General features: G+C 40.7%; 1 protein-coding gene across 1 annotated transcript in view; it reads left to right on the forward strand.

Annotated features, from left to right (window-relative positions):
• The window catches only part of FAT3 (FAT atypical cadherin 3), a 787,529-nt gene that overhangs the window by 142,419 nt on the left and 618,044 nt on the right, over nucleotides 1–27,066 (forward strand). The window contains exon 4 of the mRNA XM_081531110.1: nucleotides 12,845–16,150. Coding sequence (XP_081387236.1) covers nucleotides 12,845–16,150 — 3,306 coding nt within the window. The remainder of the gene's footprint in view (nucleotides 1–12,844; nucleotides 16,151–27,066) is intronic.

A 27,066-nucleotide genomic window follows, 5' to 3' on the forward strand; every position in this document is an offset into this window, starting at 1 on the left:
TGTATTCTTTTTCCATCCTCATCTGCCTGTTCCCCAGCCTTCATGAGAAGACACATACAGTATCACGCCGTTGTAGGGAATTGTTCTCTTGCTACCTTCATTCAGCAATGCCGTATTGTGCATAATTTAAGAGTCTAGACCTGATAGACAGAGTGCCTGATGATCTATGGACAGAGGTTCGTGACATTGTACAGGAGACAGGGATCAAGACCATCCCCATGGAAAAGAAATGCAAAAAAAGCAAAATGGCTGTCTGAGGAGGCCTTACAGATAGCTGGGAAGAGAAGAGAAGCGAAAAGCAAAGGAGAAAAAGAAAGATATTCCCATCTGAATGCAGAGTTCCAAAGAATAGCAAGGAGAGATAAGAAAGCCTTCCTCAGTGATCAGTGCAAAGAAATAGAGGAAAACAACAGATTGGGAAAGACTAGAGATCTCTTCAAGAAAATTAGAGATACCAAAGGAACATTTCATGCAAAGATGGGCTCAATAAAGGACAGAAATGGTATGGACCTAACAGAGGCAGAAGATATTAAGAAGAGGTGGCAAGAATACACAGAAGAACTGTACAAAAAAGATCTTCACGACCCAGATAATCACGATGGTGTGATCGCTCACCTAGAGCCAGACATCCTGGAATGTGAAGTGAAGTGGGCCTTAGAAAGCATCACACGAACAAAGCTAGTGGAGGTGATGGAATTCCAGTTGAGCTATTTCAAATCCTGAAAGATGATGCTGTGAAAGTGCTGCACTCGATATGCCAGCAAATCTGGAAAACTCAGCAGTGGCCACAGGACTGGAAGAGGTCAGTCTTCGTTCCAATCCCAAAGAAAGGCAATGCCAAAGAATGCTCAAACTACCACACAATTGCACTCATCTCACATGCTAGTAAAGTAATGCTCAAAATTCTCCAAGCCAGGCTTCAGCAATACATGAACCAGGAACTTCCAGATGTTCAAGCTGGTTTTAGAAAAGGCAGAGGAACCAGAGATCAAATTGCCAATATCCACTGGATCATCGAAAAAGCAAGAGAGTTCCAGAAAAACATCTATTTCTGCTTTATTGACTATGCCAAAGCCTTTGACTGTGTGGGTCACAATAAACTGTGGAAAATTCTGAAAGAGATGGGAATACCAGACCATCTGACCTGTCTCTTGAGAAACCTGTATGCAGATCAGGAAGCAACAGTTAGAACTGGACATGGAACAACAGACTGGTTCCAAATAGGAAAAGGAGTACGTCAAGGCTGTATATTGTCACCCTGCTTATTTAACTTATATGCAGAGTACATCATGAGAAAAACTGGGCTGGAAGAAACACAAGCTAGAATCAAGATTGCCAGGAGAAATATCAATAACCTCAGATATGCGGATGACACCACCCTTATGGCAGAAAGTGAAGAAGAACTAAAGAGCCTCTTGATGAAGGTGAAAGAAGAGAGTGAAAAAGTTGGCTTAAAGCTCAACATTCAGAAAACTAAGATCATGGCATCTGGTCTCATCACTTCATGGGAAATAGATGGGGAAACAGTGGAAACAGTGTCAGACTTTATTTTTTGGGGCTCCAAAATCGCTGCTGATGGTGACTGCAGCCATGAAATTAAAAGACGCTTACTCCTTGGAAGGAAGGTTATGGCCAACCTAGATAGCATATTTAAAAGCAGAGACATTACTTTGCCAACAAAAGTCCGTCTAGTTAAGGCTATGGTTTTTCCAGTGGTCATGTATGGATGTGAGAGTTGGACGGTGAAGAAAGCTGAGCGCCGAAGAGTTGATGCTTTTGAAGTGTGGTGTTGGAGAAGACTCTTGAGAGTCCCTTGGACTGCAAGGAGATCCAATCAATCCATCCTAAAAGAGATCAATCCTGGGTGTTCATTGGAAGGTCTGATGTTGAAGCTGAAACTCCAATACTTTGGGCACCTCATGTGAAGGGTTGACTCATTGGAAAAGACCCTAATGCTTGGTAGGATTGGGGGCGGGAGGAGAAGGGAAAGACAGAGGATGAGATGGTTGGATGGCATCACAGACTCAATGGACATGGGTTTGGGTAGACTCCGGGAGTTGGTGATAGACAGAGAGGCCTGGCATGCTGCAATTCATGGGGTCGCAAAGAGTCGGACACAACTGAGCGACTGAACTGAACTGAACTGCTGCCTTCTGTCAGCTGGGTGGTGGGTGGGGAGGGGTGACAGGTATTTAGCCAAACACATAGGCCTTTCCAGAACTGCCTTCTGGAACTTGTGACCTGCTTTGTCCAGAGTAAGACCTGATCCTGTGATTTTGGAAAACTATGGAATTGAATTGAATTCTCCCAGAAGACTTCCAACAGTGTTTCGGATGTTCTCATTTTCTGCATCTTCCTTTGGTGATTCAGTGCTGTGAGAAGAGGGGAGCCTGATGCTTCTCCTCACCTTGCTTTGGTCTGGGTCCCTCAGCCCTCCTCAGTTCTCCCAAGGATGCCCTTCCTAGTATTACCATTACTTATCACTGATGGAAAATGGAGGTAGACAGAGATTCCCCATACTCTCTTTTCCTGATGCCTGATTTTACTGCTCACAATACTCTTTCCCTTAAAGAAGACCACTTTTCAAGGGGAACAGTAATTGAGATGGTGGAAAGGATGTTAACCTTTAGAAATAGGACATACCACAAGGGCTTAACACAGCAGTAAGTATTTGTTGTTGTTTTTGAGTCGCTCAGTCGTGTCTGACTCTTTGCGACCCTGTGGACTGCAGCACGCCAGGCTTCCCTGTCCTTCTCCATGTACTGGAGGTTGCAGTAAGTATGGGTCGTGTCAAAAGGTAGTCAGCAAAGGGCTCTGGATTGCTTATAATACCTAATGCAACGTAAAAGTTATGTTGTTTTGTGCTAAGTCTCTTCAGTCGTGTCCAACTCTTTGTGACCCCATAGACTGTAGCCCACCAGGCTTCTCTGTCCATGGAATTTTCCAGGCAAGAATACTGGAGTGAGTTGCTATGTCTTCCTCCAGGGGATCTTCCGGACCCGGGGCTCAAACCAGCCTCCCCTGCACTGCAGGTGGATTCTTTACCACTGAGCCACCAGGGAAGCTCGTAGAGAACACATTTCCCTTCAACTGCATTTTGCCCCATAACTATTGGAATCAACACTGTTTAAAGGCATTCTTTCAGCTAAACTGTTCGGATTCTTTTTTCTTTTAGGCAATTATCCCAGTGTAAATGTTATTACTCGGACAGTCTCTCCCTCTCTCTCTTTTTTTTTTCCTTGCTTTTTTTTCTTCATTAAAAAAAAATCTTGGGAGTAAGCAAATACTAATGTATTTACTCTTTGGTTTCTGTTAGCAAAGCTCACCAGAGAAAATTGAAATCATGCATTTTTCTGGAACATTTTCTCAGACAGCCAAGCGTAGAAGCAAATTACATCCTCTCCTTATGTTTTTTTTTTTTTTTTCCTCTCTTACTCCATGATGAATTTCTTTCTCCAGAGGGAGAAGTGATTTTTAAAAGGCTTGAACAACATGCTAATCTTTCCTTCTGATAGCCCCTGGTTGAATTACCCCTGAATTTGAAGCATTTACTGATGAAATGATACTTGACATTAACCACTGTTGTATGGAAATATTTCTAGCACCTGGGGAGAAAATAAAGGCAGTTGTTCATAGTACTGCCGCTGTGTGGCTGAATCTTCCATTTTTCTCAGAACCAACTTGAATTACACTTGCTTCATGCTGACTGACTTTTCTCCTGAGAGACCACTTTTAGACAATAGAAAGATTTGCACCACTGGAAAAAAATGAGAATTTACAGTATTATTATAAGGAAAAGGATTGAGTTTAGGTAATGGTCTGCTTGGCTAGTTGACAGAACCAGCTGGAGGCTTTGGTTTGGGACTTACTTAGTCCTTGTTCAGAATGACAGATATCTTATCCTTGTTGATGAAATACTCTTTTGCTTATAAAACCCTACTTAGACTTGGGGCTCAAGTAGACAAGCAGAATCTTCCAGTGAGGTGTGAAATATGAACTTGGTTTTAAGGTTTTGCATCTCAGAGTATTTTTGACTTGGCAAAGTACTTTGTGACTGTTGAATAAGTAAAAACAGATAATAAAAACTATGAAACGATTAATATAGACTCTTTGTATTAGAACTGTGAAAATTCTTAATTTGCCTTTTTTTCATTGAGAAAAGAAAATGTACAGTACACTGTGGCACTTTCAGCTTTTCCTTCATTTAAACCATGGAGATGTGTTTATGTGATAAGCATTGAAGCAGTTTCTTCAGGGATAAGTCCTTGCTTAGTTGAAATGAGAATGCATACCTTGTGATATGATGTAGCAAGAATAATGAACCAGTCTCAAGAATCCTGGGATTACCTCCCACCTTCAAAGCTTTCCGGGCAGCTGTTTGACCTGTCTAGGCCACAATATCTAACTTGGACTTGATCAGAGTTTCCCCAACTGTATTCACAAAATATTCCTTCTTCTCTTGCCAGTGGCAGTGTGGGGAGCGGAATGGGGAGGAAATTCATGATCAAAAAGATTTCAGAAATTGTGTATATAATATCCCTTGGAATCACAATTTACATAGTATGCCTGTGCACACAGCAAGCATTTACTGATTCCTGACCAAGTATCAGGGAACTTTATTTCTATAGTGGAAATGATAAATATAGATTGTGCTTTCCTATGGAGATTGCAAAGCAGGAAAAATTGTTGCAGGATGAAATTGTTAGAGATGACTAAGGAAGGGAGATGCGGGAAGTTTATTTTGGAGCATACTGAAACTCCAAAAAGTTCTAAATGAAGAAATCTGCTTACCTTTGTTTAACCAATGTCTCCTAAAACGTTTCTTAGTTGCACACATATTCACATGTCCGTAGAGTGAAATGGGATACAGTTTGGGAAATGGTGGACCAGATATTTTACCAAGGTCTCTAGTTTCAATGATTATAATTCCTGATTTGTCTAAGGCTCATTTTCATCCCCCCCCCACCGGAGCATTTTGTGGAGTTGCAGTGTACTCTGGCTAGACCTGAGTCACTCCATAAATTTGATTGAAGTTTTGCCTTTTCAAGACACTTGTGAAATACTATAAGAAGAAGAAACAAGGGAGATTGCAGTGCACTATGTAATTTACAAACCCATGTAAGAAACTTTAATACAAGGAAGGCAGTGCTGTCGGGGGAGGTGCATGTAGATAAAATACAGACAAAATTTAGAGAAGTGGTCCTCAGAGCGCTGATCACGCTGAGACCAGCATCTCCTGGGAACTTGTTAGAAATGAGATTCTTAGCCCCCGCTGTAGACCAACTGATCCAGAAACTCTGGAGGGGAGCCCAGCAATGTGAGTTCTAACAAGTCCTGCCATGTTTCAGATATTTGCTCAAGTTTAAGAATTGCAACCTTAGATGTGGAGCTCACTGTGGATTGAGTAGAGGGGTATCTCTGGGATTGCTTCATAGAGTATGTACAGTTTAGCTAAATCAAGGAAGATGAGTAAAACTTAAAGAGTCAAACAAGTGGAGGCCTATATTATAAAGGAAGCAATAGCAATGAGACAAATTCACAGTAGAAATCTGAGGTCTGGTTTTTAGCTTTTTTTTTTTTAAACTGGCAATCTGTGTGACCTTGTCCAAATCAGCTAACCTTTCTTGGTCTGTTTCCTCAACTCTAAACCTGGGCTGTTGCATGAGACAATTTTATGATCCTCAGTGGGTTTACATGCCTCTGGTTTAGTATATCATGATATCTTCTGAGTAATAGCATGACATGGATTATTTGTGACCCAAACACCTAGTATATTATTATGTAGACTCTCTAGCTACAATGATTTGTATTAAGAAAAACTACACAATAAACATTTTTTTTCCAACTTTTCAGGCAGCCATTAGCATCAGCCAGAGAGTAAAACTTTATTTCCAAGTGTGTTGCATAGACAGTCTGAAACTGATTTCAGGAGCAGGGACCCAGAACATCAAGTAGTGTCATGAGGATGGTAATTTAAGCCATATTGGAATAAGCTGCTCTGGAAGATAGGGTTTAGCGGTATCTGGCTGTGCTGGGGGCTCATCATTGCAAGGAGAAATCCTGCTAGAACTCCCCAGGACTTAAATGCCAAGTCTGAGGAGTACCTCCCTAATGCAGCTCTGGTTTCTTAAGTTTGAAAGTGTACACTCAGGAGTTGGGAATAAGTTACAGAACTGTGGCAAGAGTCCTTAGCCCATGTCAGCATGCATGGAACCCCTCCCTAGCTCTGACCCCAACCCATGGCAGGGGCCTGGGTCTGTGGAAGAGTGGCTTTCCTATTAAAGATGGACTGCTCCCCACCTGCAATGCAGGAGCCAAAGGAGACACGGGTTCGATCCTTGGGTCAGGAAGATCCCTTGGAGGAGGGCATGGTAACCCACTCCAGTGTTCTTGCCTGGATAATCCCACGGACAGAGGAGCCTGGTGGGCTACAGTCCGTAGAGTCACAAAGAGTCAGACATGACTGAAGTGACTTAGCATGCACACACTCTATGGATGGTCTTCTTCTTGACCCTTTATCCTTAGCCCAATTTTCAGTTACTTTCTGCTTTGTATCCCTTCTTATGAACACTTTAATAATTATACAGTAGTCCTCGACGTACAAACCTTTGAGTTACAAATTTTCAAAGATATGAACCTGTGTGCCAGTCACTGTATGCCAGCTGTTGTAGTGTACTACTGTACTTTTCAAGGTATTGTATTATAATATGAACTGTTGCTGCTGTTGCTGCCGTTAAGTCGCTTCAGTCGTGTCCGACTCTGTGCGACCCCATAGACGGAAGCCCACCAGGCTCCCCCGTCTCTGGGATTCTCCAGGCAAGAACACTGGGGTGGGTTGCCATTTCCTTCTCCAAGGCGTGAAAGTGAAAAGTGAAAGTGAAGTTGCTAAGTCGTGTCCGACCCTTAGCAACCCCATGGACGGAAAATCCTCCGTCCATGGGATTTTCCAGGCAAGAGTACTGGAGTAGGGTGCTATTACCTTCTCCGATAATATGAACTATGTTGTCTTTATTTTTTGCATTTGTTTTTTATGTATGTATTATTTGTGTGAAAAGTATTAATAAACCTATTATATTACAGTACTGTATAGCTGATTGTGTTACTTGGGTACCTAAGATAACTTGGACTAATGAACAAATTGGACTTATGAAGGTGCTTCAGAATGGAACTCGTTCATGTGTAGGGGACTTACTGTAATGCCAGTTCATATTTGTGGAACATTTACTGTGTGCCCAACACAGTTGTAAGCCTGTTTCATGAGAGTGGGAACTGGTGTTAGCCCTATTTTAAAGATAAGCCCTATTTGAAAAGCTTTAAGTGTTACCCCAAAGTCACCCAGCCAGTAAATGGCAAAGCTACCTTTGGGTCTCATGGAGTGGCCCTTTGCTGTTAGTAAAAAAGTCATCCTTTCCTTTACCTTAGATGTGGATTCTCTTGTTGAAAAAGAAAATGTCAGTGTAGGTTGTGAATTTCCTCCATTATCCTGCATCTGTGACTCACAGTTTTGTGTCCTCTATAAAAACTGCCTTAGTTAGTGATATTAATGGATAGCAGTTGTACTCTTACCATGTGCCGTGGACTGTTTTAAGTGCTTTATATTTATTAACTCAAATCCAATTCAGTGGACACTATCATTCTCATTGTATAGTTGAAGACGGTGAGGCACTGCCAGGTTAAATAACTTGCCCAAGGTCACACAGCCCCTCAAGAGCAGTGCTGGGATTCAGACCCAGGCAGTCAGGCACCCGAGCTGTTCTGGAGCGACAGTACACAGCGCTTGCAGAGGCTTCGGACTCAGTCACAGGTCTCACGTGAGCTTCCCTTTGCATTTCTCACATTAGGCATCTTAGTCAAGTATGCCTGTGAGGGGAAACCCTTCGGATACTGACTTCCTCTCACAGGCTCTCAAAGCTCATTCCCCAAGCACCATCTCTGTCTGGCTTATAAACCCCTTTCAAAAATCTGTAAGATAGGAAGAGATGGAGTAAAAATAGGACGCTTTTCTAAAGCGCTGCTCTACTCTTCCGAAATCCTAGCTGTTTCAGGAGGCCAGTTTAATGGTGGCAAAACGGAGCTTCCCTAGGTTCCCCAAGCAAGCTGAGCCTCTCCGAGCCAAGGCTCACAGAGAGGTGGCTTTTGTAAGAGCTGTTCTCTGCCTGGGGGTCTGTGGTATTTTTTCATCCCTGGAAAGGAAACCCCCTGCCCTTCTGCAGCCCAGCCTGAGAACCTCCATCCAAGCGGACAGGGCCAGGCGGTGAGGCACGCTGTGCTGCCTCTGGAAAGGAAATGTCTCCAAGATTGATGACTCGATGATCTCTTCAGAGATTATATCAAAAGTTATTGATTATGTTACTAAGTCGTAGAAAATACGCTCCAAGGTTGGGAACTAAGTGCTTTCTTTAAAATAATCCAGAAGCAGTAAAATAAATCAATGTGCAGAGCTTCTCAAACACCATCACTCTCGTACTCGGGTTTCACAAATAGCTTGTCTCCAATGGGGAAAAGCAGGACTCTTTTTTTTTTTAAGAAAACATCTCAACAGTCATCTTTGCCTACTAAAAGAAGGAAGCCAAAGTCTTATTTTAATACTTACTTTACAGAATTTTAAAGAATTTCTCACTTCTCAGACGCCTTTATTTTCTAAATTGATGGAGAAAACTGCAAGGTTTTGAATTAGTTTGTGCCATATAGGGCTTTTTTTTTTTTTTACAAAAGTAAAAATACTAAAATCTCATGAGATATTTTCGTTTTAACAACTGAAGTTGACAAGTCAGTCCTGCTCAGGGTTTGAAGTTAAATCCAGATTTTAGAACATAAGAATACAATTCAATTTCAGTGTGGTTTGAAAGTCTTTTCATTTACATTTAAGATCATTAATTCTGCTTTATAAGAAAAATATTCCAGCAGTGTATCTTGCTAAAAAAAAAATAAACTCAGTATGCAAAAATATCATTTTCGAATAGTTAAAATGAATGATGTTTTTTCATATTATGGCAACATTTTTTGTTTTGACAGATTCACCAGAAGGGTTTGTAAAAGTAACTCTCCCCCAGGGCACTTAAATGTTTATTTATAAACAGTTAACTCCCTAGAGGAGGGAGTAACTCCAGGGGGAGTAATAAGATATTAGAAAACAAAGATGACTGCAAAATGATGATAAACCACAGAGTGAAAATTGTAATAAAACTCAAAGGAAAACTAATTCAATTGGCAAACTTTTCCATTTGGCATTGTCTAGAACCTGGGAGATCTGAGACCTTAGATCTCATCCTATTTTTGGGCAGCAGTTTCCTCACCTGTAAACTCAAGAGAGTGAAACATAATCTTTAAGCCTCCTTTGTATGTGTGTGTGCTCAGTCCCTCAGTGATGTCCGACTGTTTGCAACCCCATGGGCTGTAGCCCACCAGGATCTTCTGTCCATGGGATTCTCCAGGCAAGAATACTGCAGTGGGGTACCATTCCCTTCTCCAGGGGTTCTTCCTGACCTAGGGATCGAAACTGCATCTCTTGTGTCTCCTGCATTGGCAGGCTGGTTCTTTACCACTAGCACCACCTAGGAAGCCCTTCAGCCTCCTTTGAGTTTGTAGAATTTCTTGATTCTCTTTCCTGAAGTAAGATGTGCTTATTTGGAGGATTTGGGAGCTGAGCATACTACAGGCCTCTGGGCCTCTATTTACTTCCCTCCCTTAATATTGTGTTTAGTGGGGACTTCCCTGGCCATCCAGTTGTTAGGACTTTGCCTTGCAATGCACGAGGTATGGTTTGATCCCTGCTTGGAGAGAAAGATCCTATATGCCTCACAGCCAAAAAACCAAAATATATCCAAAAGCAACATTGTAACATATTTGATAAAAACTTTAGAAAGAGTCTATTTCAGAAAGCATTGTGTTCAGTACACCAGTGTTGTACACCTTCTTCGTGGTAGGTGGTTCTTGGTACACACTGGTGTCGATGTCAGGAACAGGATGCTGTACAGTTTTGGCTCATCCTGACAGGCTTCCTTCAGGCTGGGCTTAGGGTGGAAATGTGGGGACAGACTAAGAAAACTTTAGCTGAACTGAATTCACCATTGGAGTGGTTTTCTTTTCGGTGACCAAAGAGTCCAGATTCCTTGGGCAATGTATTGGTAAAACCACAGGAAGCGCCCTGGACATAGACTCTGTTGAAAAAATGAAAGTCATATCTAACTCTTGGAAACCCCATGGACTATAGCCCACCAGGCTCCTCTGTCCATGGAATTCTCCAGGCAAGAATACTGGAGTGGGTTGCCATTCCTGTTTCCAGGGATCTTCCCCACCAGGGATTGAAGTAGGGTCTCTTGCACTATAGGCAGATTCTTTACTGTCTGAGCCACTGGGGAAGACTGGTGAGTAGGTAACAAGGCAGAAACAGAATTTGCATTTCCCTGGAGATGCTGGGAGTAACCTCTTTTCTACCTTAAGTGAGTGTGCATGCCTTCGATTATTCTCTTATAAACACCTGTCTCCTTCCACTGTGTTCATAGTGAATGTAAAAATGCCTCTTCCATTTTGGAGCATTCTCAGATGGTGAACTGAAAGAGTCTCTTAAGTCATGTGGGTTCTTATTAAAGCTTCTCCTGGTTTCTATCTGTAATCCCTAAGGATTCCATCTTTCAGCTGAGCGTGCTCCACAGAGAGGTACCTCCGGTTGCACTGGTCCCCCAGGGTTCATTCTCCTGGGAGGGATATTTGAACTTTCTGCCTCCAAGCTGCTTCTTTGCACATAACTTAGCTCATGGAGCATTTCCCAAGGACAGACAGCCAGAGGAACTGCCTGTGAAATTAACTTCTTATATAAATGGTCATTACATCTTTCTGTGTTTTATTTTTAGTCTTTATTTTGCTTATGAAATTCCTGTATTACACTGTACTCTTTTTGCTCACCTATTCAGTGTTTCCTAGGTGCTGCATCTGATAATAGCAGCAAGGCGTATTTCCTTCTCAGGTACAACTAAGCAAATGCAGGCCCAGAAATTCACTTATGAGAGTTTCCTGGAAGGCAGAATTGGGGAAAAAATGAGAAAGCATTGTGGACTGTAGAGAGAGTCTGAGTTCTAATTCAGACTCTGCTATTAGGAAAGTGAGGTTTGATGTTCTTATCTACAAAAAATTATAATAATATGTGCCTTGCCAACCATGGATATTTTTATAAGCTACAAAAATACTTGGTAATATTTGAAGATGCTAAACTTCCCCAGGGGATTTTTCAGCTTACAACCAGTGACTGTAACTAGTTTAAAACCAGAATGGAGGTAACCAAATAGAGAAGGTGGGTGGGTTTTATGTTTTTCCATCAGTGATAAATACTGACTAGTTCAGTAGAATTAAAGTCATATGTGCTTCTGGGAAGCCTTAATAATTTCATCCTTGCTTATATTGACAGAGAATTTAGGAAGAATGTTGGTGTGATGGGAAAAAGCATGGCTTTTAGAGCAGGAAAGACCAGGGTTTGAGATTCTGCTCTGCTGCTGGGAGAAACTGGATGGGCCAGTGTTCCAACCAAATGGGTTAACAGTATTCTAACTTTCAGTTTTCTAACATGTAGTTGGGTGCTGTAGTACTTTAGGTTGTTGTGAGGATTTGGTTGTTCTAAAAATCTGAGCCAAAGCATATAAATAGACAGCTCTTTCCTGTTAAATAGCATTCCCCTTCTCTGTTTTTAAAGCACTTGACAGATTTTACAGTTAAAATAGGAAAATTGTTTTTTTTTTTTTTAGGAAAATGTTTTTAATCTTTTCTTCTATACAGTCATAGAGCTGTGGTGACTGTGGAAATTTAATAGTAGCTGATAAAAATAATTGGAAGTAATTCCTTCAATTACTCATAAGAAAATAAATCTCTTGTAATTCTTAAAATTTTCCTTGCACAAAATCTTACCTCTCTTGTTCTGAGAGGCACAGCCCACTCGTGAACATCGCTTAGATCAGGAAACTCCTTAGGGATGGTCCTCCCTGCTCGGTTTGTTACGTGATATTTTGTTCATCTTCATCTTATTGGATTATGCCTAACTCTTGACCAGTTTAAAACTCAACACGGCAGAAGATGGTAATACTTTGAAAACATTTCTTTAAAGATCCTAATTATAAAAAGTAATTACACAATCATTGATGAACAATGTTGACTGAAGAAATATTAGAAGATGTAAGATGCTCCCCAAGCCCACAACATAATTAACTCATTTTAAAGGTAAAAATGCAGTTTATATATAAATGATTAAGTCATAATAGAATCATATCACATGTACTGTTTATGGTCTTTTTTCCATGTAGTATTATATTCTTACTGCATCTGAAAATACACACCTTTTTAGTCATTATTTTTAATGGCTGCATAGTATTTTGTTTTTTAAAATGTGCCACAAAGTATTTGCTTCTCAATCAATAAGCAGTTAATATCTTTTCAAATTTTTTATTTTAAACTGTCCTGTAAATGGACATTTGTCTAATTATTTCCCTAGGATAATTTCCTAGAATTTAATATTATGTCAGAGGTAAATGAACTTTTTAAGTCTTGCAGTATGTATTTTTAAACTGACCTTCAGAATACAAGAAAGCTTATACCAGTGAACAGTCAACCCTATCAGCACTGTAAAAGTGTCACTCAAGAAAACCGAGCATGATAAGTTTAAATCCTAGTGATTTTGAATTCCTTGTCATCTAGTAGTGGGGAGTGTTCTACTTTTTTTCCTTGTATTGATGTTTTAGTAAAAAGATTTTATAATAAAGTTTTCAAAATGCACTGTTTCATAATAGTTACTTCTGTTCCTTCTCTCATGTTCCTCTAGGTTAATTTATCTTTTCTCTCTCTCTTTTTTCCCCTCCAGGATGGAAGTATGATGTGATGGATATAACTATGGGATACTCTGTGGGCACACGGCCTCCCTCTTGCCTCATTCTCCTGCTTCTCAAGCTTTTGACTACACTCTCTCAGGGGCTGCCCGGGACCGGACCCCTTGGTTTCCACTTCACACATTCCATTTATAATGCTACCGTGTACGAGAATTCGGCAGCAAGGACTTACGTCAACAGCCAGAGTCGAATGGGCATAACGTTGATCGATCTGTCCTGGGACATCAAATACAGAATAGTGTCTGGAGACGAGGAAGGCTTTTTCAAAGCCGAGGAAGTCATCATTGCAGATTTCTGTTTTCTCAGAATAAGAACTAAAGGTGGCAATTCCGCCATATTGAACAGGGAAATTCAGGACAATTATTTATTGATAGTCAAAGGCTCTGTCCGAGGTGAGGATTTGGAAGCATGGACCAAAGTGAGCATACAGGTTTTAGATATGAATGACCTGAGACCCTTATTTTCACCCACAACCTACTCGGTTACAATCGCAGAAAACACACCATTAAGGACTAGTGTCGCCCAGGTGACGGCGACAGATGCAGACATCGGTTCCAATGGCGAATTCTACTACTACTTCAAGAACAAAGTTGAGCTCTTTTCAGTCCACCCCACGAGCGGGGTCATCTCCTTAAGTGGACGATTAAATTATGATGAAAAGAGCAGATATGATCTGGAGATCTTGGCCGTGGACCGGGGGATGAAGCTGTATGGGAATAATGGAGTGAGCAGCACTGCCAAGCTTTATGTTCACGTTGAACGGGTAAACGAGCATGCCCCTGCTCTCCACGTGGTCGCTCACGTTCCTTTCTCGTTGGACAGAGAGCCCGTGTACGCGGTGGTGACAGCCGATGACCTCGATGAAGGGGCCAATGGAGAGATTGAGTCTGTTTCCATCGTGGCTGGGGACCCTTTAGACCAGTTCTTCCTGGCCAAGGAAGGAAAGTGGGTGAATGAGTACAGGATTAAGGAGAAGAAGCAGGTTGACTGGGAGAGCTTTCCCTATGGCTACAACCTCACTCTTCAAGCCAAAGACAAGGGGTCACCTCAGAAATTTTCAGCAGTCAAGATAGTCCACATCGCCAACCCCAAAAGAGACACTGTCCCAGTCAGATTTGAGAAAGAAGTGTACGAAGTGAGCATTAGTGAATTTTCCCCTCCTGGTGTCGTGGTTGCTATAGTAAAATTAAGTCCCGAACCACTAGATGTGGAGTACAGATTATCCCCTGGAGAGGATGCTCAGTACTTCAGAATTAACCCTCGGTCAGGTCTGATTGTCACCGCACAGCCACTGAACACCATTAAGAAGGAGGTTTATAAACTGGGGGTGACAAATAAGGAGGGAAATTTAAAAACACAAGTCACCATCAGCATAGAAGACGCCAATGACCACACCCCAGAATTTCAGCAGCCACTGTATGAGGCATTTGTGAATGAGAGTGTTCCCATGGGAACAAGCGTTCTGACAGTTTCAGCTTCTGATAAGGATAAAGGAGAAAATGGGTACATCACCTACAGTATTGCCAGCTTGAACTTGTTGCCATTTGCCATTAACCAGTTTACAGGTGTCATCAGCACCACCGAAGAACTGGATTTTGAATCCTCTCCAGAAACGTACAGGTTCATCGTCAGAGCCTCTGACTGGGGCTCGCCATACCGCCATGAAAGTGAGGTCAATGTGACTATTCGAGTTGGAAACGTCAATGACAACAGCCCCCTCTTTGAAAAAGTGGCTTGCCAGGGAGTGATTTCCTATGACTTTCCAGTTGGGGGTCATATCACAGCTGTCTCAGCAATCGATATTGACGAGCTGGAGCTTGTAAAGTACAAAATCATCTCTGGAAACGAACTTGGTTTCTTTTATTTAAACCCAGACTCTGGTGTTTTGCAGCTTAAAAAGTCACTGATGAATTCTGGCATTAAAAATGGAAATTTTGCCCTCAGGATTACAGCCACTGATGGAGAGAATCTTGCGGACCCCATGTCTGTTAACATTTCAGTCTTACATGGGAAGGTGTCTTCAAAGAGCTTCAGTTGCCGAGAAACTCGTGTAGCTCAGAGGCTGGCAGAGAAGCTCCTCATTAAGGCCAAAGCAAATGGGAAACTGAATCTAGAAGATGGATTTCTTGACTTTTATTCAGTTAACCGGCAGGGACCGCATTTTGATAAGTCATTTCCTTCTGATGTGGCTGTGAAGGAGAATCTGCCAGTTGGTGCTAATATCCTGAAGATTAAAGCCTATGATGCTGACTCTGGCTTCAATGGGAAGGTGCTATTTACAATATCCGATGGGAATATGGATAGCTGTTTTAATATTGATATGGAGACTGGGCAACTTCAAGTCCTTATGCCCATGGATCGAGAGCACAGAGACCTCTATCTCCTTAACATCACCATCTATGACTTAGGGAATCCACAAAAGTCCTCATGGAGGTTGCTTACCATCAACGTGGAGGATGCCAATGACAATAGCCCGATTTTTCTTCAAGACAGTTATTCAGTTAACATTCTTGAGAGTTCAAGTATTGGCACTGAGATTATTCAGGTGGAAGCCAGAGACAAAGACTTGGGTTCTAATGGTGAAGTGACTTACTCAGTCTTGACAGATACACAGCAATTTGCCATCAATAGCTCCACTGGAATTGTATATATAGCGGACCAATTGGACCGGGAATCCAAAGCAAACTATTCTTTAAAAATAGAAGCTAGAGACAAGGCAGAAAGTGGCCAGCAGCTCTTTTCGGTTGTCACCCTGAAGGTTTTCTTGGATGATGTCAATGACTGCTCCCCGGCTTTCATTCCCAGTAGCTACAGTGTGAAGATCCTTGAAGACCTCCCTGTTGGCACTGTCATTGCTTGGCTGGAGACCCATGACCCAGATCTGGGACTGGGGGGTCAAGTGCGCTATTCTTTGGTCAATGATTACAATGGGAGATTTGAAATAGACAAAGCAAGTGGCGCCATCCGCCTGAGTAGGGAGCTCGACTATGAAAAGCAGCAGTTCTATAACCTCACAGTTCGGGCCAAGGACAAAGGGCGGCCTGTCTCTCTGTCATCCGTGTCCTTTGTGGAGGTGGAAGTGGTGGATGTCAATGAAAACCTCCATACTCCCTATTTCCCAGACTTTGCTGTTGTTGGCTCTGTAAAAGAAAACTCACGGATTGGAACCAGCGTGCTGCAGGTGACTGCCCACGATGAGGACTCGGGGAGGGATGGGGAGATCCAGTACTCCATCAGGGATGGCAGTGGTCTTGGAAGGTTCAATATTGATGACGAGAGTGGTAAGTTTCATGTTTTGTGCCAGAAGTGTTGTTTCACGTCTTGTCAGTTGTCAGCATTGGGAAAGTGAAGCGCTGTTCTTGAACTCAAATGGAATGACAAGTGGGGTTGCGTTGGTGCAGAGGTGATCAAATCAAAGCTTTTCCTTAGAATGCACTGATTTGTAAGAAGACCTCTTTATACAGTGATAGCCGATGGTTTCCAGTGGGAATCCCTCATTTCTTTCTTGTTTAGCAATGCTATCACCTGGTTATCTTTTGATAAGCATAAATGATTCTCACCTCTGTTGAGTGTACTCATGACCTTCACTAAATTAAGTGTCCTGATAAAGTAAATTACATTTGAATTGGCATTAAATTAGAAGTGAAATGAATTTTCAAATGGATCTTATATACCAGTATTTCCCTTTACAGACAGACTTTTCTGAAGTGATATGGTGTTAGTTGCTTGGTCTCTTGTGTTTCATAGGCTCATCTGGCCCTTGAATGACAGGCGTTTGCACTGTATTGGCCCCACTGATACATGGAGGCATCCTTCTAAAATATTTTCATGATAGACTATAGGAGGCATGCTGTGGATTTTATTTATTAAAAAGAAATGGTTTTAAGATTTTACCTGTAAGAATTTACATTTTATAGAAAAATTTTAAGATGTGGGACAAAATTGTCCTAATATTTTTGTTGTCCCCTACCTGTTGATTTACACATCATCATAGCTACAGATATGCATTTCATTTCTATTCTTATTGTCATTATTTGCCTTTAAATATGCAGGTGCTTGGCCATGTGTGTGTGTGCGTGTGTGCACATGCCTTGATCAGCACAGTAACTTTTTCTTTTTTAGTATTTATTTTTATTGATCTCCATGGCTGTGCCGAGCCTTAGTTGCGGCACTGGGTTCTTTAGTTGCATCATGTGAGCTCAGCTGCGGCATGTGGGGTCTAGTTCCCTGACCCACCTGGACCTCCAGCATAGGGAGGATGGAGTCTTAGCTGCTGGACCACTAGGGAAGTCCCCAAAGTATCTTTTTTCTAGTCTTCTCTAGATTGTTGACATCACAAGACAGGGGCTACCTCTCCTCTATTTCTGTGTGAATGATGCTGTTGGTGCTTTACATTTGGGGGACACATTTGGATCCAGTAAACTATTTTCTATAGCACTCACAGGGTGTTTTGTTCCCAGCAAGGAAGACGGTGATGATGATGATGATGAAAACAGGTTGTGGGAAGGGGTTGTCCTAAGAATCCTAGTTTTACATTAGTTATACTAGAAAAAGGATTTGAGAAACTGTTTCAAATACTGGATAGAAGTAACAAAACTGTACCATCACCGGTTGAAACTTTAAATTGTAAATTTTTAATATGTGATTTCTGATTATGACCAGTGTAAACTGTAAAACTGACCCCATAGCCACAATGAAGGAAAAGGTAAATGTCAAGAAAACTGGGTTCTGATTTAATCATATACTCTATATATAACTTGTCATTCAGCTAGAATGTATTTTTACCTTTGAAGTACAAAATGAGAAGGGAAAAGTAGCAACCTTTACTGAGTGTCTGTTCTGTACTACTAGTTTACTATGAACAGTAATGGCTTCATTGAGTACTTGCAATGGGCAACACACTCTATGAAGGGTTTTATAGTCGAGTCTTATTTAATTCTTCCAATAGTCCCATTAATCTTAATACTCAACTCATGAACCAGTGTTCAGAGAAGACACATAACTTGGAGCCTAGTCTCAAGCTTAGCTCTGAGTAGCTGTGGAATGCTCTGCAATCTCCCGTTAAAGACAAGCTCAGGCTTCTTTGCTTGTTTCTAGAGACATTTGAATTTGGTGCTGATCTAAAATCTGTAAGATAATAAAGTGTTAAATGTGTGTCAAAATCCTTAGAGTCCTGAGCTCAGAGATGGCTGGCACCAGCCATTAATCACCACCCTTTTTCCTTGCAATCACATTGTTTGTGTGCTTCTCCAGCGTGAGAAGCTTACCTTTGGGACTCAGGTGGATACAGGTAGGTAGGTCAGCAGTAAGGTGTCAGACTGAATCAGTAACCACTGCAACCTAGATGGCTACATCAAGCCACAGTGAGTTGTTTTATTGGGAAGTTTCACCTTGGTGTAGCTTGATGCAGGCAAGAGCAGGAGCAGTTTGGTGAGAGTGGCCTAGATTTTGCCAGTTTGTACTGTGCTATTTTGTTTTCATCTTGAGTATCACTGCAGAAAATGTGTGTATAGTCATTTGATGCTATAGCTGCTTTTATAATTCTTTATATAAATTATTTTTTTTGAAGTATAGTTGATTTGCAATTATATATATGTATATGCATATATATATATTCCTAGTCACATTCTTTTCCATTATTGGTTATTACAAGATATCAAGTATAGTTCCCTGTGTATACAGTGGGTCCTTGTTTTTCTGTTTTGTATATAGTCCATGGGGTTGCGAAAAGTCAGACCCAGCCAAGTGACTAAGCACAGCGCAGCACATGTAGAGTAGTGTGTATCTGTTGATCCTAAATTCCCAATTTATCACTTACCTGCCTTCCCCTTTGGTAACCATAGATTTGTTTTCTATGTCTGTGAGTCTGGTTCTGTTTTATAAATGAGTTGATTTGTATCATTTTTTTTAGATTCCGAGTGTAAGTGATATCATATGACATTTGTCTTTGTCTTAGTTCACTTAGTATGATAATCTCTAGGTCCATCCGTGTTGCTGCAGATGGCATCATTTCATTCTTTTTATGACTGAGTAATACTCCGCTCACCTTTCTTTATCCATTCCTCTCACCTCTTCTTTACCTGTTCATCTGTCTGCGGGCATTTAGGTTCCTTCCCTGCTTTGGCTGCTGTGAATAGTGCTGCTGTGAGCATTGGGCTGCGTGTATCTTTTTGAATTAGTGTTTTTGACTTCAGGAGTTTGGTATCTTTTACCTCTTTTGAAAAGTCAACTTACTGTTTTGCATTTGTTCCCTTATATTCTGGATTGCATAAAAGAAATTTTGCCATAAGTGATAATAATGTCACTTTCATTTTGACATCGCTCTGTGACTTAAAAATCTCTTTTCTTAGGACATTAACTCCTCCGGGGTAAAGAGTAGCTGAGTGCCTTATGTAAAGTCACATACCAGTTTGAGGATACATCTAGAACCATTTCCTCTCAGTCTTAACTCAGTACTCTGTTCTTTGCATTCATTACCCATGTTTCTGATTTAACTTCCTAGAGAATTACTCAGTTTTAAAACTATAGTGACTATTTCTTTTTCTCCTTTTTATTTCATATGGTTTCCCTGTTTGAGGAAATAAAACTATATTTTTCTCTGGTTATCAAAAAAGAAGCTTGGACTTAATGTTGAAATTTGTTAATGAAGATTAGAATTCCCATATGGTAATATTCTTAACCATCTTTCTTCCATCTCACTTCTTGTAGATTTTAACATCCCAGCCCAGGAAGCTGACGAGGAATGATTGCCTCGGCTTGTGCCAGGGGCTGCTAGGGTTGGGGAGAAGTTTGGCAAATGTACGAGCAACCAGAGAAGCCATCCCTTTGTACTGTTTGGCTTATGCTCCTATTGAATGATCTTTGCCTCCAAGCGCTAAAAATCGTGGCTTGAGCCGCTGACAGAATGAATGAGTGGCTGTTTAGCCCTACAACTGCTACGGGGTCTGAAGTCTGGACTCTGCTCTTCGTTTGACCCCCAGGCATAAAACGGCTTAAACTTGTTTGGAATTTTGTCTTTCAAGAACCTTGAAGACTCCTGCCAAAGGTTGTGTCATGGCTTGCATTGTTTCATGGGTCTCAAACTTATGCACGTACATGAATCAGCTGGAAAGTTTGTTCGCAATGCAGATCCCCAGGCCTGATTGCCAATGATTCTGATTCCATTGCTCTGGGATGGGAGCCTAAGAATCTTCACGTGAGCTCTTCAAGCTGTTCTTCTGCATGTGGTTCAGAAACACTACCCTAAATTTACCTGGGCTCCTTAGAGTATGTTTTACAGATTCTATCTTTCCTATAAATTCCTTTTCCTTATTCTTTGGAAAAGCAGGGAATTGAACTCATATTTTGGATGAATTTCTTTTTTAAGCAAGCTTTCCAACCCCAATAAATCTGCTATTACTCATTAGTAGTGCTAGTTTTCTGAATGCTTTCCTGATGAATCAAAAATCTATTTATATGCCTTAGTAACTGCAGTGCTCCTGTTTTGTGAATCAGCTTATGCTGGGATTAGTTGATCCACTTAGTAGTTTTAGGGGCTTCCCTGGTGACTCAAATTGTAAAGACTCTGCTACAATGCAGGAAACCTGGGTTCAGTTCCTGGGTCTGGAAGATCCCCTGGAGAGAGAATGACATCCCACTCCAGTATTCTTGCCTGGAGAATGCCATGGACAGAGGAATCTGGTGGGCTACAGTTCATGGGGTTGCAGAGTTGGATACGACTGAGCGACTATCACTTACACTTTAGTAGTGTTATGTTCTTTGCTATTTTGGAACTCAGTGAACAAAACCATACCTTTGAAGTTCTTTACCATGTACAGGCACTTAATAAATCTTTAATAACGTTCACAGTAAGTGGATTAGCTGAGGGGCCTTCAACTACAGTGGATTCGATCACAATTTAAATGACCAGTGACCAGTCTGGAAGATGGAACATGCAATTTAATCATTTTTTTCCCTTCACAAAGAACACATTCTTATTCTTTGACACAATAAAAATTCATATTCTTGGCTACTCATAAGTTTTAGAAGATTTAGATAGAGTACATTGTACATTCTAAACTAATTTTCTGTTAGATTCTTTTGTAAGCTGCAATGACTTCACTGTTTTATTTAGCTGGTATTAAAGAAATATTTAATCCAAATAAACAGTTTCCAGTTCAGAACATTAATCATGGATAGTTTGGAAGATATTTTACCATTCATTATTACTAATTATATTGTTGATCCATTTATCAAGTACCTGTTTTGTGCTAGGCACTGTGCTGGGTGCTTTGTAGCTACTTTCTAATTGTCACATTAATCCAGCAAGGTGGGGTTCAGTGAGCTTTACCTAACCAGGTTTAAGCATTTGGGAGTTGTCTGAGCTGGAATTGACAGTCTAGTGAAGTGGACTCCAAATCTCATGTTAGTCCCCCTCTTTTCTACTCTAGGATGCCACCATAACCTTGCTAAGTGTATGTATCAGTCAGGGTTTTCTGTATTATTGCTGTGTAACAAACAATCACAAAATTTCAGTGGCTCATAAAAGCATATTTTTTTTTTCTTGCTCTTGAGTCTGGCAAAATAGTTGAGGTTGTTGCAGGCTGTAGTTTGAGTTATGATCTGTTCTACATGTCTTTCCTATTCTAGGACCCAGGCTGAAGGGAGTACTCACTGTCTGGACTGTAGTGGTCTTGAAGTCAGATCAGGAGTGCAAGAGGCTGATGGAAGCTTGCAGTGCCTCTTGAAGTCTTAACTCAAGACTGGTCTGCATTCCATTGACCAAAGACCATCTTGGGATCGATTTGAATATCGATGTGGGGCAGAGAGGAATACTTCTCTTACAGAGAAAGGGAGGGAGAGGAATGAATAATTACTGAATAACGACACAGCCTGACATGGCATATGACAGCTGTCACTGTTGTCTTCACCATCTGTTGTTGTTTGGACACTGCCTTTGTGGAAGGTGCTGGGTCAGTTTGTGGTGACACAGAGAGCCACAGGTGTCAGAATGGGCCTTCTCCAGGGTGACCAGGATCTTTCTAGCTCTCCAGTGTTGAGATGCTATACTTGGTCTTTTATAGGGAGAAGAATTCATTTCAACTAGTGGCCAGGGAAAGAATAAAGATATACAACTATGTAGCATTTATTTATTTAGTTCAAATGAAGAACTGTTTGCTAGCTGCCAGTGCTGAGTCTAATACTCTTTATCTGCAGACTCCAATCAAGTGTCAAGAGTGGGTGAATCAAAACCAGGAAAAGAAACGTTTGTATTGTTAGAAATTTGATGAGTGTTTTATCATTGCAGAAATCAGATATTTAAAGAGCTGGGTAATTTCCATAGGATCATGTTTCTTGCATAATATCATAAAATATAAGCTTCCCTTTTCTGATACTCAGAGGCATTGGAAATCATATTTTTTCTTATAGATGGCTGTTAACCTTTCCAGCTTCTTTTCCAAAAACTTGCCCTTTCAACTCCTTTCTGACAATTTGAGGAGTAAGACAGGTATTACTCGGAGACTTTGGTGCAGTTCACGATGATTCCAGGCTAAATGGTGTTCCGCATCCTCATTCTTTTTCCACGTGATGTTTCCCCACCCATCTAGGCCAAAAGAGATTCATTGCGTTTAGCTCAAAATTTGCCCCTGGCACCAGAGCAAGTTAAGGAGAGGAATGAAGTCAAGATCAAGTGATAGCAGAAACTTTTCTTGGCTCTGGATTTTTAACCTTAGCTCTAGACTTTTTGATCATAATTATCTGAGAGAAATATAATGTTCCCGAAGGAGCTCTCAACACTCCACAACATTCAGATGAATGTAGTAGTTGTCATGTAAATCAGACAGGAGAGAGGGTTAGAAGCTTCTGGAAAATAATGAACAGCATGTTTTTATTACTCTTTTCAGCAGGTGCCTTCTTCTTGACCTTTTCTTAACAGTGGGCTGAAGGCAATTCAGGCTTTAATAGAGGACCGTTGGTTCAAATCTGTAATTATTTCTGCCTTGTGTATCAACTTTGTGCTGCTGTTGTTCCCATGTAACTAGTAAATGATAAATATAATGACCAGCATAAAGTGGAAATCCACACTGGGGGGCAAGCCAACAGTCTGGAAGCTTGTGTGGTCTTTTCTCTGAAACCATTCTTCTTTTTATGTTTTAATAATAGAGGTTTCCCATGGTTTACCTGGCCCTTCCTGTCAGCAGCATCATGATTTCCCCAGTGCTAGGTGATACTGAATGATACTTTTTCAATTAGCAAAGAATGAAATTTCAGAGGCCTAGAAAACAGAGGTTACAAAAGCGATCATATGATCACTGGCTCTCTGGAAGAGGTAGTGAGATAAATTTATTGCCTTTTGTGACTTTGGGTCGCTTGTATCTCATTTCAGTCTTCTAAAAATTTTTTTTTGCACGTGTTTTATATGCACGTTGAAGGATACGTTCATTTATTATTACATTTGGAAGAATTATAGAGTTTGATAAATATTTATGCGATGCCTCTATATTCACAGTGTTTCATTGAAAAGAAAATGAAATGAAAATGAAAATGGGCTGCAGTCTGTAGTTTTAGCTTGCCAGTTTTTATGAAAGCTTGTCTTATCGACAGACAGAATCTATGAAGAGTTGTGTGTAAGATTCAATTCAATTTATATTAAATTCTGGGCACTGATATGCAAATTATTGAATATACTAGGACTCTCCAAATTTTTCCATTGGACTTTTGATGATTTAGTGTCTCCTCTAGGACAACTCTGTGTGATTAAATTCACCGATTTTCATTTGCATAATATAGGTAACATTTGAGTTGCTTTTAAAAAGCAATATGCTGGTGAGAATAATGCCAAGTAAAATAATACATTGAATAAGAAATATTTTGAGTCTTAAAGTTTGAATAAGTTTGAATAAAAATTGAAGGAATTAAGATAAAAATTTTAGGTGTATACAGGTCAGCACACACACACACACACACACAGATGATATGGTAAAAACATAAAGGCTTTGTGATTTAGCTGCAAGATCTATGAAACAGAGCTTAAACCATTTTCAATCTTTTTCTACACTTGCTTCCTTAAAAGTCTACCTCTTCACTCTCGCTGCTTCTCTGCTCCCTTTTTTTCTTCATTTTCCTCCTCTTCCTTCTCTCCTTGCCACATTTATATAATACACAGGTTCCCTGCAGGCACAGTGCTTTTGGGCTGAAGAAGATGCATAGATGATTAAGTCAAGGATGAGTAGTAGAGACAGAGAAGCATGTAATTGCAAACTGTGGGATACATAGGTGACATAAGATAAGTGAGAGCCTTGTGCTGGCCATTTATCATGTTCATTGTGGCCTTGGCATCACCCTTTGGCATTATGCGATGATTTTTACAAACTCCAATTGGAGACAGGACAGTCTGAGAGATAACCAGAGCATTAAAATCAGTTGATGATGATATATCAGCAAGGCTTAATTGTCAAGGAATGCATAACCCCAGAAATGGAGCCAGGTTTTATGAGGCTTGAAACTGATACAATTTGGGTGCCTTCTTTGAGAAAAAAGTATAAATAGCATGACTACAAAATTTTTATACTTTAGAATGAGGAAGAAATACCAGTAACTCATGAGTTTGAAAGTCAATAAACACATGTATCACAAATCTCAGAAAAAATATATTTCGTTTATATTTTTATATTTATTTTAGATATAAATATGGTTTATAATTATTTTGTATAATATTTTGTTTGTATTTTATAAAGTTTCTGACACACATTTCTAATACTTTTTTTTTCCTGTGTACTTTTTGGTTGCTTTTTTTCTTTGATTGCCTCTTATAAGATAATAATCTTGTAATTGTTTCTATAAAAAGTGCAGAAAGATTATTTTTCCCCCAGTGTGGTTGATTGAAATTTTTTTTATTCAGAGTTAGAAATGTTTTTCTAGAGTCACAGCTGTTACTGATAGTGCTATAAGTATTTTCTCCGTTGCTGTCAAAGTTGAAAAAAAATCTCTGTCAAGTTTATTTCTCATATGAGCTGTTACAGATCTACTTGCTGTTAATAATAACTGACTGCTATAGGTCTGTGCTCTGTAAACAAACAAAAAAATTCTAGTAATTTCCATTTCTGAGACTCTAATCAACCAAAAGAAATAACTTCTGGTGCACTTAACAGTTTGTATGCTGCTTTTCAGGAGAAAACTTTGAGAACGAAATCTTCCAATTATAAGCTTGCGTGTCTAATGATTGGGGAATTTTCCACAGGCTAGCTCCTGGCTCTGTACATCTGGTCCCTAGTTTCTTCTCCCCAGTGGCTGTAATTCTAGTACTGGCCACCCCAGGTTATGGTCGTGTGGTGATGCAAACTCTGTCCTGTCACTTCCATGCTGCAGTGCTGAGTGTATCAGTGCAGCGGGTAGTAGAAGGCTTTTGGTAAGCCATTCCTACCCTGGACAGCTGGTAACAATTTGTCTATACATGGCATTGATGGTGAGCCATTAAATGCAAGTGTAATGTATCTTCAACTCATTCTCAGTTAGATCCCCTAGTTCCCTTTGCGTGTGTGCAAAGTTGCTTCAGTCGTTTCTAACTCTTTGAGACCCCATGGACTATAGCCCACTAGGCTCCTCTGTCCATGGAATTTCCCAGCAAGGATACTGGAGTGGGTTGCCATTTCCTACTTCAGGGCATCTTCCTGACTCAGGGATTGAACCCGAATCTCTTATGTCTCCTGTGTTGGCAGGCGGATTCTTTACCACTAGTGCCAAATGTGTAATCTTGTGAACCATTACTTGCGTCCTCCCTGGGGCTTGGAAGCTTTGATGGCTTCATATTAAATGTGCATCTGCCATGAGTACTGGAAAATGAACATTTTTCTGACATTTTTAACATCATTGGAGGGAGGGACTGATCAGGGCCAGGCCACAAAGTCTAGTCTCGATTTGTTGTTTGCTGACACCTAGACCAGGTTTAAGGTTCTTGTCACTCTGATGTATTATTGAACCAACAGACAAAACATCACAAAGGACATAAGATCAAGGTTGCAAGTGAGTGGATCCGGGTTCCCTGGTATCTCCAAGTATCTAAAGGAGGTGCCTTGAAGTTGTGTAGCCAAAGCAACACTCGAAGAATAAGTCTGAGAGTTCAAGAAAGACAGTTGAGCGCACTGCCTTTTTTGAGTGGTTGGCTGCTGAGGGAATTCCATTGTTCCTCGGGCCCAACTCTTTTTTAACTTCTTTTGGCAATTTACTAGGAAGAATATACCAGGATCTGGAAGCCAAGAAAAATGGTCTTTGAGAGCTGTCCTAATGACTGTCACAGAGTTCTTTTTCTTCAACTGATCTTATCCTAAAAGCATGACTTTGAAATTTCTCCTAAATCATTAGGGGTTTCACTTAACCATAATTACTGCAAAATACACACACACACACACACACACACACACACACACACACACATATATACATACATACACATACATATGGGCTTCCCTGGGGCTCACACAGTAATGTATCTGCCTGCCATGCAGAGAGACCTAGGTTCCATCCCTAGGTTAGGAAGGTTCCCTGGAGAGGGAATGACTACCCACTCCAGTATTCTTGCCTGGAGAATTCCATAGACAGGAAAACCTGGCAGGCTATAGTCCATGGGGTTGCAAAGAGTCAGATATTACTGAGCAACTAACATGTCTTCACTTCATACATATATATACATAAATCACTTATTTACGCTGCATCAGGTCTTAGTTGCAGCATGCAAACTCTTAGTAGTAGCATGTAGGATCTAGATCCTTGACCAAGTATTGAACCTGGACCCCCTGCATTGGGAACATGGAGTTTAGCCCTGGACCTCTAGGGAAGTCCTTCAGATTATTGTTAAAATGTTTTTTGATAATCTAATATATTACTTTGGAGAAGGAAATGTCAACCCACTCCAGTGTTCTTACCTGGAGAATCCCAGGGACAGAGGAGCCTGGTGGGCTGCTGCCTATGGGGTTGCACAGAGTCAGACACAACTGAAGCGACTTAGCAGCAGCAGTATATTACTATTAAATTGTACATTTCAGCAGCACATCTCACAATTGCTAATTTCCATCCCATGGGCTGGTGGCATTGGTAGGATGTTTCTGATTTCCTTGACTACACTTTGATAAAGTCTTATTATTATTAAAAATAAACATTGATGAGATCAGCTTTGATAGAGAATTCTATACTTGGGATACTTGGGATCTCATGAGCCAGC

This window comes from Giraffa tippelskirchi, chromosome 10 (genome assembly GCF_054371585.1).
Source record: "Giraffa tippelskirchi isolate mGirTip1 chromosome 10, T2T-mGirTip1v1.2.pri, whole genome shotgun sequence".
NCBI lineage: Eukaryota > Metazoa > Chordata > Mammalia > Artiodactyla > Giraffidae > Giraffa > Giraffa tippelskirchi.